Source organism: Carassius gibelio, chromosome B20, assembly GCF_023724105.1.
Source record: "Carassius gibelio isolate Cgi1373 ecotype wild population from Czech Republic chromosome B20, carGib1.2-hapl.c, whole genome shotgun sequence".
NCBI lineage: Eukaryota > Metazoa > Chordata > Actinopteri > Cypriniformes > Cyprinidae > Carassius > Carassius gibelio.
In genome coordinates, this window is record NC_068415.1 from 4,220,531 (window position 1) to 4,232,527 (window position 11,997).

At 43.2% G+C, this 11,997-nt stretch overlaps 1 protein-coding gene across 1 annotated transcript; it reads left to right on the forward strand.

Annotated features, from left to right (window-relative positions):
• Positions 1–5,015: 5,015 nt before the first annotated feature.
• On the forward strand, positions 5,016–6,032 carry LOC127983389 (trace amine-associated receptor 4-like). The gene has a single exon (XM_052585566.1). It carries the CDS (start codon positions 5,016–5,018, stop codon positions 6,030–6,032), a length of 1,017 nt encoding a protein of 338 aa, XP_052441526.1.
• The last annotated feature ends 5,965 nt before the right edge of the window (positions 6,033–11,997 follow it).

An 11,997-nucleotide genomic window follows, 5' to 3' on the forward strand; every position in this document is an offset into this window, starting at 1 on the left:
AACATCAGCAACTAATTGGCACTGAAAGGACTTTTTTGACAGTTACAGATAAAAACAACAACAAACAAACAAATAAAAAAGGGTGAAAAAAAGGTTCTTCAGGACAGTGTGTCTAAATAAAACATCAGCTGGTGTGCTTATGACTGCCACCAGAGAGCAGTCTTCTGGACCATTGTTGGTTTGTTTTGGATTTCAGTTCCCATCACCCCTTGCACTGATTATTGTTCCATTACCTTCAGCTGTTTATAATTTTTCTATTACAGTAGTTCACTGTTACATATACCATGCTAACCCAGTATTTGGTTGCTGGAGTATTTTGTTCTGTTTTTTGTTTCTCTGTGTTGGATTACCTTTTGCTACTGTTTTCTGCCTGTTGCCCTGTTTGTGGGACTACAATAAACTGCACTTGGATCTTCTATGTTTTTCCAAAGTATTCCATGACAGAATCTTTAATAAATCATATTTTGATGGAGCATTTAATGTTTGTTTCCTTTTGTATTTGTTGCATTTTTTAGCGTACTTCTATTCTCAGTCACATCTTTTAGAAGTAAAGGGCTTTTGTGTCCCACAGAAAACCAAGTAAATATTTCATGGTAAGTAATAGTTAAATGATTAAATAAATGTTTATTTTTTTTATTTTAGGGGTCAAAAGTGTAGTCTTGTTTAACATTATGAACAGACACAAAAAATAATTGGTTCTTCAGTGGTTCTTTGGGGATGGTTACAGTGCTATATAGCCGTTAAGGCCCTATGTAGTTCTTCAAATGTTCTATAACTCTCAGTTTAGTTGGGGAAGGGGTTAAAAACAACATTAAAATACAGTGTATTTCCTGAAGATAATGTGGTTATCTCTGGGTCCTGACAGTATTCCTGGGCGTGTACTGAGAGACTTTGGTGTCTTCACAGACATTTTCAACATCTCGCTTAATAATGCTGTTGTTCCCACATGCTTCAAAGCTACCACCATCATTCCAGCCCTGAAGAAGCCGGCTCCTCTGACCATCAATGGTGCGACTGTGGAGAGGGTGAGCAGCACCAAGTTCCTGGGTGGGCACATTACAGAGGACCTCTCCGGGACTGATAACACTGCAGCACTGGCCAAGGAAGCACAGAAGGCGTCTCTACTTCCTCCGCAAACTGAGAAGAGTCAGAGCTCCGGCCCCTATCATGTGCACCTTCTACAGAGGCACCATAGAGAGCATCCTGACTTGCTGCATCACTGTGTGGTATGGGGCCTGCAATGTGTCCTGCCGGAAGACCCTTCAACGCATAGTGAGAGTGGTTTAGAAGATCGGTGTCTCCCTCCCCTCCATCCAGGACATTCACAGAACCAGTCTCACCCGTAAAGCCCTCTGCATCACAGGTGATTCCACACACCCGTCACACAGCTTCTTCAGTCTGCTGTCATCAGGGAGGAGACTGCAGAGTCTCCAGGCCAGGACCAGCAGACTGAAGGACAACTTCATTCATCAGACTGTCAGGAAGCTGAGCTCCCTCCCGACCTAGCGCCCCCTCCCTGCTTTTTCCCCATGTGCCACTGAACTCTGAACTTCAGTCCCCCCAGCTCCCACTAACACACTGGGTCCTGCACCAGACACTTTGTGCAGCATTGGTCTGCTCATTACCTCATTCAGCATTTAACTGACCTCAATCAACTACCTCTTCTGTCAGTATAAACAAAGAACTGCTCTCTGAGATTTTTGACACTTCAAATTAGACTGAATAAGCTCTTTTATTTATCTGCACTGTTTGTTTACTTCATTGGTTTGCACTCTATCTGCCATGTGCCTTGTGCTGCTTTACTTATCTTTCTTTTTATATTACCTATTTGTATAGTTATACTTTATATTTTATCTGTATTTAATGTTCTACTGTTAGTTTTATCTGTATGCACCAAGGGTCTGAGAGTAACGCAATTTAAATTCTCTGTATGAATGTACTCTACATGTGAAAGAACTGACAATAAAGCAGACTTGAGTTGACTTGGTTCTCACCCTTTTGCCCCCAACACCCCCCATGAGGAAATATTCCAGGGCCCCCACGCAAAACTTTTTGGTCTCAGAAAAGCATAATTGATTCAAAACAGCTTTTGCTGTTGTAAATTCCTATTTATAGTAAACGTATGAAAGTGTAGTAACTCATCACAAATCTAAGGAGGAGAATAGTGTTCCTCTTATGGTTCTAAATCCCACCATTTGAGAAAGGTCTTTAAAGTTAGATGCTAAATGGCCCTTGAAGTGGTTCCCTTATGATTACGTGCCAATGGACCATTTTTTTAGAGTGTATTCTTTAAAACAAGTTGGCAGCAGAATTCACACAGAATTACAGGTATTACAGGTATAATAGGAGATCTTGGAAAATGCTAACTTTAGCCTGATAGCATTGAAAGCGAACGTCCCACCCTCTCTTCAACCGCCTTTCAAAGCCATGCCCCCTGAGCACGTGAACGCACACACCAGAATACCAGAGACAATACATAAAACATTACTACAATAGGCTACATCAGCAGTAATCAATTCCAACCCTTGTACCCCCTATTTAAATAGTATTTATTTACAGAGGTGAATTATGTCACACTTCATACTTTTCTCTAGTAGGTTTCGTCTGTGTGCGAAGACGTTGCAGAGTAAACCTCAGCGGATTTCCCCTGCTCACAGGGATTAGGGAGCAATGAACACTGGGTAGGGAAAATATTGATTGGAAAACAGTTCATGCACATAGTTCTCTTCTAATGAGCTGGCTATCTGAATCGGGTGTGTTAATTAAGTAATACATGCAAAATATGATGTGATATACGTGAGGACTGCAATTGGGAACCGCTGGGCTACATCATGTGCCATTCACCGGTGAAAAAAACTTTAAAAGTACTAAAATACCAGGAAGGAAGATCGGGTTGTTGATGTTTGCCTGCCATTCTCGCACTGATGACATATCCTGTCTGCGCGAACCGGGTGCACAGAGGAATGCAGATACATATGTTAACAGGCAGGTATGAAAGTGAATTAGAACTCTCAGACTGAGCGTTTTGATTGGACGAACATTTCTTGGTCCTACACCTTCCACAGAATATATAAATACAGATAAATACATTTAGATCACTTAACTAGAACCCCCAACTGCTCCCCTGGTGACACAGCATAAATGGCTGCCCACTGCTCCAGGTGTGTGTTCAATGCAGTGTGTGTGTGCACTTTGAATGGGTTAAATGCAGAGCATGAATTCTGAGTATGGTTCACCATACTTGGCTGTATGTCATGTCACTTTCACTTTCAATTAGAATGTAATGGAAAAGTTCATTTATTTCAGTAATTCAACTCAAATTGTGAAACTTGATGAAATAAACAGGGACTGAAGTTCTTTTAATTGTGATGATTTTGGCCCACCAATTCACAATCTCAACAAATGAAAATACTTCATAAGACCAAAAGAAAAAAAAATTTTTTAATGAATAGTTGGCCTTCTGGAAAGTATGTTAATTTACTGTACATGTGCTCAATACTTGGTTGGTGCTCATTTTGCTAAAATTACTGCCTCAATTCATCATGGCATGGAGGTGATCAGTTTGTGGCACTGCTGAGGTGGTATGGAAGTCCAGGTTTCTTTGACAGTGGCCTTCAGCTCATCTGCAATTTTTGGTCTCTTGTTTCTCATTTTCCTGTTGACAATACCCCATACATACCCCATAAAGTTTGCTGGCCAGTCAAGCACACGAACACCATGGTCATTTAACTTTTGGTGCTTTTGGCAGTGTGGGCAGGTGCCAAATCCTGCTGGAAAATGAAATCACTATCTTCAAAAAGCTGGTCACTAGAAGGAAGCAAGAAGTGCTCCAAAATTTCTTGGTAAATGGTTGCAGTGACTTTTTTTTTATTTTATTTTTAACACATTGGACCAACACCAGCAGATGACATTGCACTCCAAAACTTAACACTTTGCTTCAAGCAACTTGGGCTATTAGCTTCTCCACCCTACCTCCAGACTCAAGGACCTTGGTTTCCAAATGAAATACAAAACTTTGGACTTTGGACCACTGGAAAACAGTCCAGTTCTTCTTATCCTTAGCTCAGGTAAGACTCCTCTGACGTTGTCTGTGGTTCAGCAAATTTCCTGACACATCTGTGTGTGGTGGCTCTTGATGCCTTGACCTCAGCCTTAGTTCATACCTTGTGAAGTTCACTCAAATTCTTGAATCCATTTTGCTTGACAATCCTCATAAGGCTGCGGTTCTCTCAGTTGGTTGTGCATATTTTTCTTCCACACTTTTTCTTTCCACTCAACTTTCTGTTAAAATACTTGGATACAGCACTCTGTAAACAGCCAGCTTCTTTGGCAATGAATGTTTGTGGCTTACCCTCCTTGTGAAGGGTGTCAATGATTGTCTTATGGACAACTGTCAGATCAGCAGTCTTCCCAATGATTGTGTAGCCTAGTGAACCAAACTGAGAGACCATCTTGAAGGCTCAGGAAACCTTTGCAGATGTTTTCAGTTGATAAGCTGATTGGCATGTCATCATATTCTTATTTGTTGAGATAGTGAATTGGTGGGTTTTTGTTAAATGTGAGCCATTTAGCCATCACAATTAAAAGAACAAAAGACTTAAACTACTTCAGTCTGTGTACATTGAATTTATTTAATTCACAAGTTTCACAATTTGAGTTGAATTACTGAAATGAATGAACTTTTCAATCACATTGATATGCACCTGTATGCAAACATGAGCAAATGTATTTTTTATAGAACCACATTTTGCATAAAATACATGATACTGACACAGTGTATCTAATGCTCACTTATTTTTTAGTTTTAATCTCCTGAGCTAAAGTTGTTTTTGTAACTATGGGTAACAGGGTCAGGAGTAGGAGGGCTGCTTCAAATATGAGGGTATTTATGGACAAAACTCAGCTGCTCGGAGTACATCGGCCATGTACTCTATATTTTTTTATCTTTACTAAACAAATATTGATAATTTTCTACTTTATAACAAAGAAAATAATCTCAGCATCTGTAACAGACGATGATTTCAAATGTGACTCAAACTGAGAATATGTTTCTCTGCTATCCACTCCGGCCAAACTCCTGTCCAAAATTGCACCGTCTTACTGTTGTTAAAGTGGCATTGTATTCTTTTTTTGTGCTCATGATCCTCTCAACAGTTTTTGGGAACCTGCTGATCATCATCTCAGTCTCTCACTTCAAACAGCTTCAGTCTCCAACTCATCTGATCGTTCGCTCTCTGGCTGCCAGTGACTGTCTGCTGGGCTCTTTGGTCATGCCGTACAGCATGGTGCGATCTGTTGAAGGCTGCTGGTATCTTGGAGATTTCTGGTGTAAAGTTCATACTAGTTTAGACATGACTTTCTCTATGTCCTCCTTACTGCATTTAAGTTTAATATCTGTTGACAGATACTGGGCCATTTGTGACCCTCTGAGGTACAGAATGAGGGTCACAAACAACACTGTGACTGTTTTTACTACCTTCATATGGCTGTTTTCATTTGTGTACAGTTTCTCTATTGCATTTTCAGGCAAAAATGCAGTTGGAATAGAGATTTTTATATTGCAGAGTTATTGTGTGGGAAATTGTGTTGTGTTTTTTAACAAGGAGTGGAGTATTATATCTCCAGTTCTTGTATTCTTCCTTCCCGGGACAATCATGAGCTCTCTGTATGTGAAGATCTTCTATGTTGCACGAAAACATGCAAAAGTTATGTCAGAAAGAGTGACTGGAGGGTTGAAGAGCCAAAGCTCTGCTCACAGAGAGAGAAAAGCAGCTAAAACTCTGGCCATTGTCATGGGTGTTTATTTGTTCTGCTGTCTGCCGTATTTTACTGCGTCTGTTCTTGACCCTTTTTTCAATTATTGGACCCCAGCTGTTGTTTATGATGCTTTGTTTTGGTTTGCATATTTCAACACAACTTGTAACCCCTTGATTTATGGATTTTTTTACCCTTGTTTTCAGAAGGCCTTTAAGATTCTCACATCCACTTATTTCTGTTGCATCAAGCATTCTAACACATTAATATTTGAATGAATACTGGTTTCACACTTATTTCAGGCATCACAATACATTTTTCATGTCATTCTTTTTATTTAATATATGCTGAAATTATTTTACAAATGTGTTTTACTGTAAGCTATTTTAATATTTTTGGTAATCTGATGGAAAAGAGGGGCACGCATGCAGGGTTTACACTATATTCAAAATATATTTCAATTATTATAAAACAACCTAAATAGCCTGCATTTTTGTGAAATTAACAATACATATTGCTATTATTAAATTTAACTATTTTTATCACATTTCAGTGTTTACATTAAAATAGTCTCCTATTAGAAAAGCACTCACTTTTTAGGAGTTTGTTTGGTTTAAATTCCCTGATTAAGATCCAGATGATTAAGGGAAATATCCTCAACTGAACCAACCTGGTCACACATATGTCTTTTGTTTGAAAACTGAAAAGAGAAAAAAGACATGACTGAAAGAAAACCAGTTACTGTAAAATTTGAAAGTTTAAAATGTATAGACATTTTAAGAAAAAGATATGTAGCCTACCTGTTGAGTGTGTGTTGACGGTCTTTGTAGTTGGATGGTGGAGCTCCAAAAGCTCGATAATGAAGTCGCTCTGAAAGGATTTTTTTATCAGTTACAGATAATATAAACAAACAAACAAACAAACAAAAATCCCTAAGCTCTTAAAAAATGGGGCCATTTATCATCAAATGCTTCTTAAGGATATGAGTCTAAATAAGACTGTTACTATTTGCAGAGAACATTTAAGAATAATAAATAATTTGATGGAGCATTTTGTGTGTGTGTGTGTGTGTGTGTGTTTGTGCGTGTAAAGTCTCAGTGCATGCGCTCAATCACTGTAATGGGCAGCGTCACTATGCTAGCATTTAGCTTAGCACCATTCATTCCTTAGGATCCAAACAGGAATTAATTTAAAAGCTACCAAACACTTCCATGTTTTCCCTTTTTAAAGACTGTTACATGAGTAAGTATGGTGACGCAAAATAAACAGTGGCAATTTCCTAAGCAGATAAAAATTATGACTATAATGTATGGTCGAAGAGCACTTTGCAGCCAACATGAGGAGTTTTTAGGAGTGATGATATTACTGCACCGAGGTCGAAGTGCTGCGAAGTGTTCTTCCGCCATAAATTATAGTTATATTGTGCCTGTGGTCCAAGAGATAAACAAAACAATAGGGGGAAAGTGGACATCCCTCCCTCGTTCCCTGTTGTATAAGGAATAGAGGAGAAATAATATTTCAAGTCAAGACTGATGCAGCAGATGAGTGGTTTTAATCATAGAAAAGAAATGTTCACCGAAGCCAAAACATTGCAGAACTGTGCACATATTATTCCACTTTAGCCTATTAAAGGCTTTTTCTGTATCAAGTGAAAAAAACTGCACATGGAATCTGATGAGAGATTTGATATAGATTTTGATCCTCCTTGATCAAACCATCAATTTTCTTCTGTATGCGAAAGGCAAGAGCTTTAGCGTAAACTTTTAGATCACCTGGGATAAGTGATTTTGTCTGTAGCGGAAGCAGTCTAACAGATTTTTCTCGAGCTTTGGCTTTAATATTGGAAAGATTAACTTTACACAACACAGCAGAATGATCAGACAATAAGACTGGTAATATAGAGGTGAAAGAATTAGACTAAATTAGAGATGGACTGAGAAATATGTATCTCTAGTATATATCTATACTAGAGAAAGTCTTATGCCTATTAGAAAAAAAGTAAGTCCTTAGAGATGGTATTCTGAATTCTCCAAAGATCGATTATATTAAGTTTATATATAAATTTATTAAACAACTGGATTGGCAACTGGATTTATTAAGCCAATGGACTGTCTGTTGAATCAGAGTGAGATTTATCCAAAACAAGATTTACGACAGCATTAAAATCACCACCCACCACTAATGGGCAGTCAGTCAACTCAAGTAACATATTGGAAATATTTGTAAAAAATTGTCTGCTTCATTAAGACTATAAATAGAGCGGACGGAGAGAACGGAAAAACAAATCTACCCTCATCATCACTTCTGGTATGTTCAACCGTTAGCTGTAACTTCCTGTTAACTAAGATAAGCACCCACTTAGTTGTATTAATTGAATAAAGGCAGCTGAAACACAGTGCCATTAATATGACAACTGAATGCAATATAATACAAATATTAATATGGTGACTGCAGTATTAATAAGGATTCATTTGTAAGTCTGTTAAATTGGATCGATGTATATGATGTTCCAGTTCTTGCCAATATCAAGCAACTTAGCACAGTCATTGAAGAGGAGTGGACCAACAATCCACAGGCTGCAATCAACAACCTGATCAACTCTATGCAAAGGATTTGTGTTGCAGTGAGTGAGGCAAATGGTGCTCACACCAGATACTGACTGGTTTTCGGACACCCCCCTGGAACCCCCAATACAGTAAAACTACACATTTTAGAGTGGCCTTTTATTGTGGCCAGCCTAAGGCACACCTGTGCATTAATCATTCTGTCTAGTCAGCATCTTGATATTCCTCTGTCACATGAGGCAACACAGAAAACAGGGAGAGATCCAATAGCAGGTAAGCAGTTTAATATAGGGCAAATCCAGAGGGGTAAACAGTCCAAGCAGGGTCAAAACCAGAATATCCAACACCAAACATTAACAGGACACGAACACAGGGCAAGGCAAAGCAAGACAAGGGCAAGAGTTGACGGACATGTAAAACGCATTGACATTAAACAAGGACTCCGTAACAAGGACAGAAACAACCCAGGTATTTAAAGACAAGTGCAAACGATGTAAGTGAAAACAGCTGAAAACAATGAACAGTGACGATAAGGGGGAGTGAGACCTCTAGTGGACACCCAGTGATACACAGACCAGACACACTGTGACATAACCCCCCCTCTAAGGAGCAGCTACCAGATGCTCCTCAGATACACCAAACAGAACAAAAAGGACCAGGAGGGAGGAGGAACGGAGGAGGTTCAGGGGGAGGGATGGGGCCAGACAAACTAAGGGGAACAGACAGGAACATAACAGAACTAAAATACACAAAACAGAAGTCCATAAAGGGCATGTTGAGGCGCCCACCAGGGCGGAGCAGAGGACACCACAGCCGTGTGGTCAAGGCCAGAGCCCTCCAGGGTGGAGCGGAAGACCACCACGGCCTTGTGGTCAAAGTCAGAGCCCTCCAGGGCGGAGCGGAAGACCACCACGGCCTTGTGGTCAAAGTCAGAGCCCTCCAGGGCGGAGCGGAAGACCCCCACGGCCTTGTGGTCAAAGCCAGAGCCCTCCAGGGCGGAGCGGAAGGCCACCACAGCCTTGTGGTCAAGGCCAGAGCCCTCCAGGGCGGAGCGGAAGACCACCACGGCCTTGTGGTCAAAGTCAGAGCCCTCCAGGGCGGAGCGGAAGACCACCACATCCTCGTGGTCAACGTCGGAGTCCCCCAGGGTGGAGAAGATGACCAACACGCCCCAGTGGTTGAGACAGGAGTCCCCCAGAACGGAGCCGCAGACCACCCAGTGACTTGACTTGGCTCTGGAGGGTAATCGGTGACTGGCCCTGGCTCTGGAGGGTCATCGGTGACTGGCCCTGGCTCTGGAAGGTCCACAAACACCTGACTCGACTCTAGAGGGTCTGCTGGAACCCGACTCGACTTCTGAGAGTCCACCGGAACCTGACTCGACTCCTGAGAGTCCACCGGAACCTGACTCGACTCCTGAGAGTCCACGGGAACCTGACTCGACTCCAGAGAGTCCACCGGAACCTGACTCGACTCCGGAGAGTCCACCGGAACCTGACTCGACTCTGGAGAGTCCACCGGAACCTGACCCGACTCCGGAGAGTCCACGGGAATCTGACTAGTCTCTGGACTGTCTGTGAAGACCCGAGGTGCCTTGGCTTCGGGCACTGTCTCTGGAATGGTCTCGGGCACCGCCTCGGTCAAGGCATCGGGAGCGACCTCGGACACTGCATCGGGAGCGACCTTGGGCACCGCCTCGGCATCGGCCTCGGGAGCGGTCTCGGGCACCGCATCGGGAACCGCCTCGGGCACCGCCTCGGCCAAGGCATCGGGAGCGACCTCGGACACTGCATCGGGAATGGCCTCAGGCACCGCCTCGGTAACAGCCTCAGGAGCGGTCTCGGGCACCGCATCGGGAACAACCTCGGACACCGCCTCAGCCTCCGGAAACGCCTCGGGCACCACCTCGGCCTCCGGAACAGCATCGGTCACCGCCTCGGCCTCCGGAACAGCATCGGGCACCGCATCGGGAACAACCTCGGGCACCGCCTCGGCATCGGGAACAACCTCGGGCACCGCCTCGGCATCGAGCACCACCTCGAACTCCAGAACAGCATCGGGCACCGCCTCGGCATCGGGCACCACCTCGGTCTCTGGAACAGCATCGGCCACTGCCTCGACCTCTGGAACAGTATTGGGCACCGCCTCGGCATCGAGCACCACTTCGTCTCCTCGTCCTCCGTCCTCTATGACGGTGAGTCGGTGGCACCTGGACTGGCGACTCAGGCGTTGAGTCGGCCATCTTGTGCTGTGGCACTGGGCTGGCGGCCATCTTGTGCTGTGGCTCTAAGCTGGCGGCCATCTTGTGCTGTGGCGCTGGGCTGGCGGCCATCTTGTGCTGAGGTGCTGGCTCAGCAGCCATCTTGTGCTGTGGCGCTGGGTTGACTGCCATCTTGTGCTGAGGCGCTGGCTCAGCAGCCATGACGTGAACCGTCTTGGGAACCTCTAGGATCCTCGATGACATCTCGAAGTAGTCGAGAAGGGTGTCAGCGGCCATCTTGGGCGTTGGTGCTGAGCTGGCAGCCATCTTGCCCTGTGGGGTGAGGCTGGCTTCCATCTGGCCTCGTGGTGCGGGGTTGGTGGTTATGCACCGCAGCGGCGTTGGGTCGGCGGCCATCTAATGCTGTGCTTCCTCTCGCCCACCTCCTCCTCGACGACCTCCCCTGGTCCCGCGAAACATGACCAGGCGGATTTCTTTCAAAGCAACCGCCTCTCTCCCGCTCGATGGCTTGGGAAGAAGAGTTAAACGGCATACCGCTGGATCTCGTAGTGGACGGAGTCCTTCTGTCATGTGAGGCAACACAGAAAACAGGGAGAGATCCAATAGCAGGTAAGCAGTTTAATATAGGGCAAATCCAGAGGGGTAAACAGTCCAAGCAGGGTCAAAACCAGAATATCCAACACCAAACATTAACAGGAAACGAACACAGGGCAAGGCAAGGCAAGGCAAGGCAAGGCAAGGCAAGGACAAGACAAGACAAGACAAGACAAGACAAGACAAGACAAGACAAGACAAGACAAGACAAGACAAGACAAGACAAGGGCAAGAGTTGACGGATATGTAAAACGCATTGACATTAAACAAGGACTCCGTAACAAGGATGGAAACAACCCAGGTATTTAAAGACAAATGCAAACGATGTAAGTGAAAACAGCTGAAAACAATGAACAGTGACGATAAGGGGGAGTGAGACCTCTAGTGGACACCCAGTGATACACAGACCCGACAGACTGTGACAGCCACACATGTGAGGTGGATGGATTATCTCAACAAAGGAGATCTGCTTTCTAGCACAGATTTAGACAGATTTGTGAACAATATTTGAGAGAAATAGCCCTTGTGTGTACATAGAAAAAGTCTTAGATCTTTGAGTTCAGCTCATTAAATATGGCATGAAATATTTTATAGAACCACATTTTGCATGAAATACATGATACTCCCATAGTGTATCTAATGCTCACTTATTTTTTCATTTTAATCTCCAGAGTTAATGTTTTTTGTAACTATGGGTAACAGTGTCAGGAGTAGGAGGGTCACTTCAAATATGAGGGTATTTATGAACAAAACTCAGCTGCTGTGACTTCACTGTACTACTGTATATATTTATATTTATCTTCACTAAACAAATGTTGATAATTGTCAGCCTTTTAAGAAAGAAAATCATCTCAGCATTTGGAA

What these genes read in the sequence shown, in the direction of transcription:
- LOC127983389 (XM_052585566.1), top strand. Translation starts at nt 5,016, where the DNA reads ATGATTTCAAATGTGACTCAAACTGAGAATATGTTTCTCTGCTATCCA.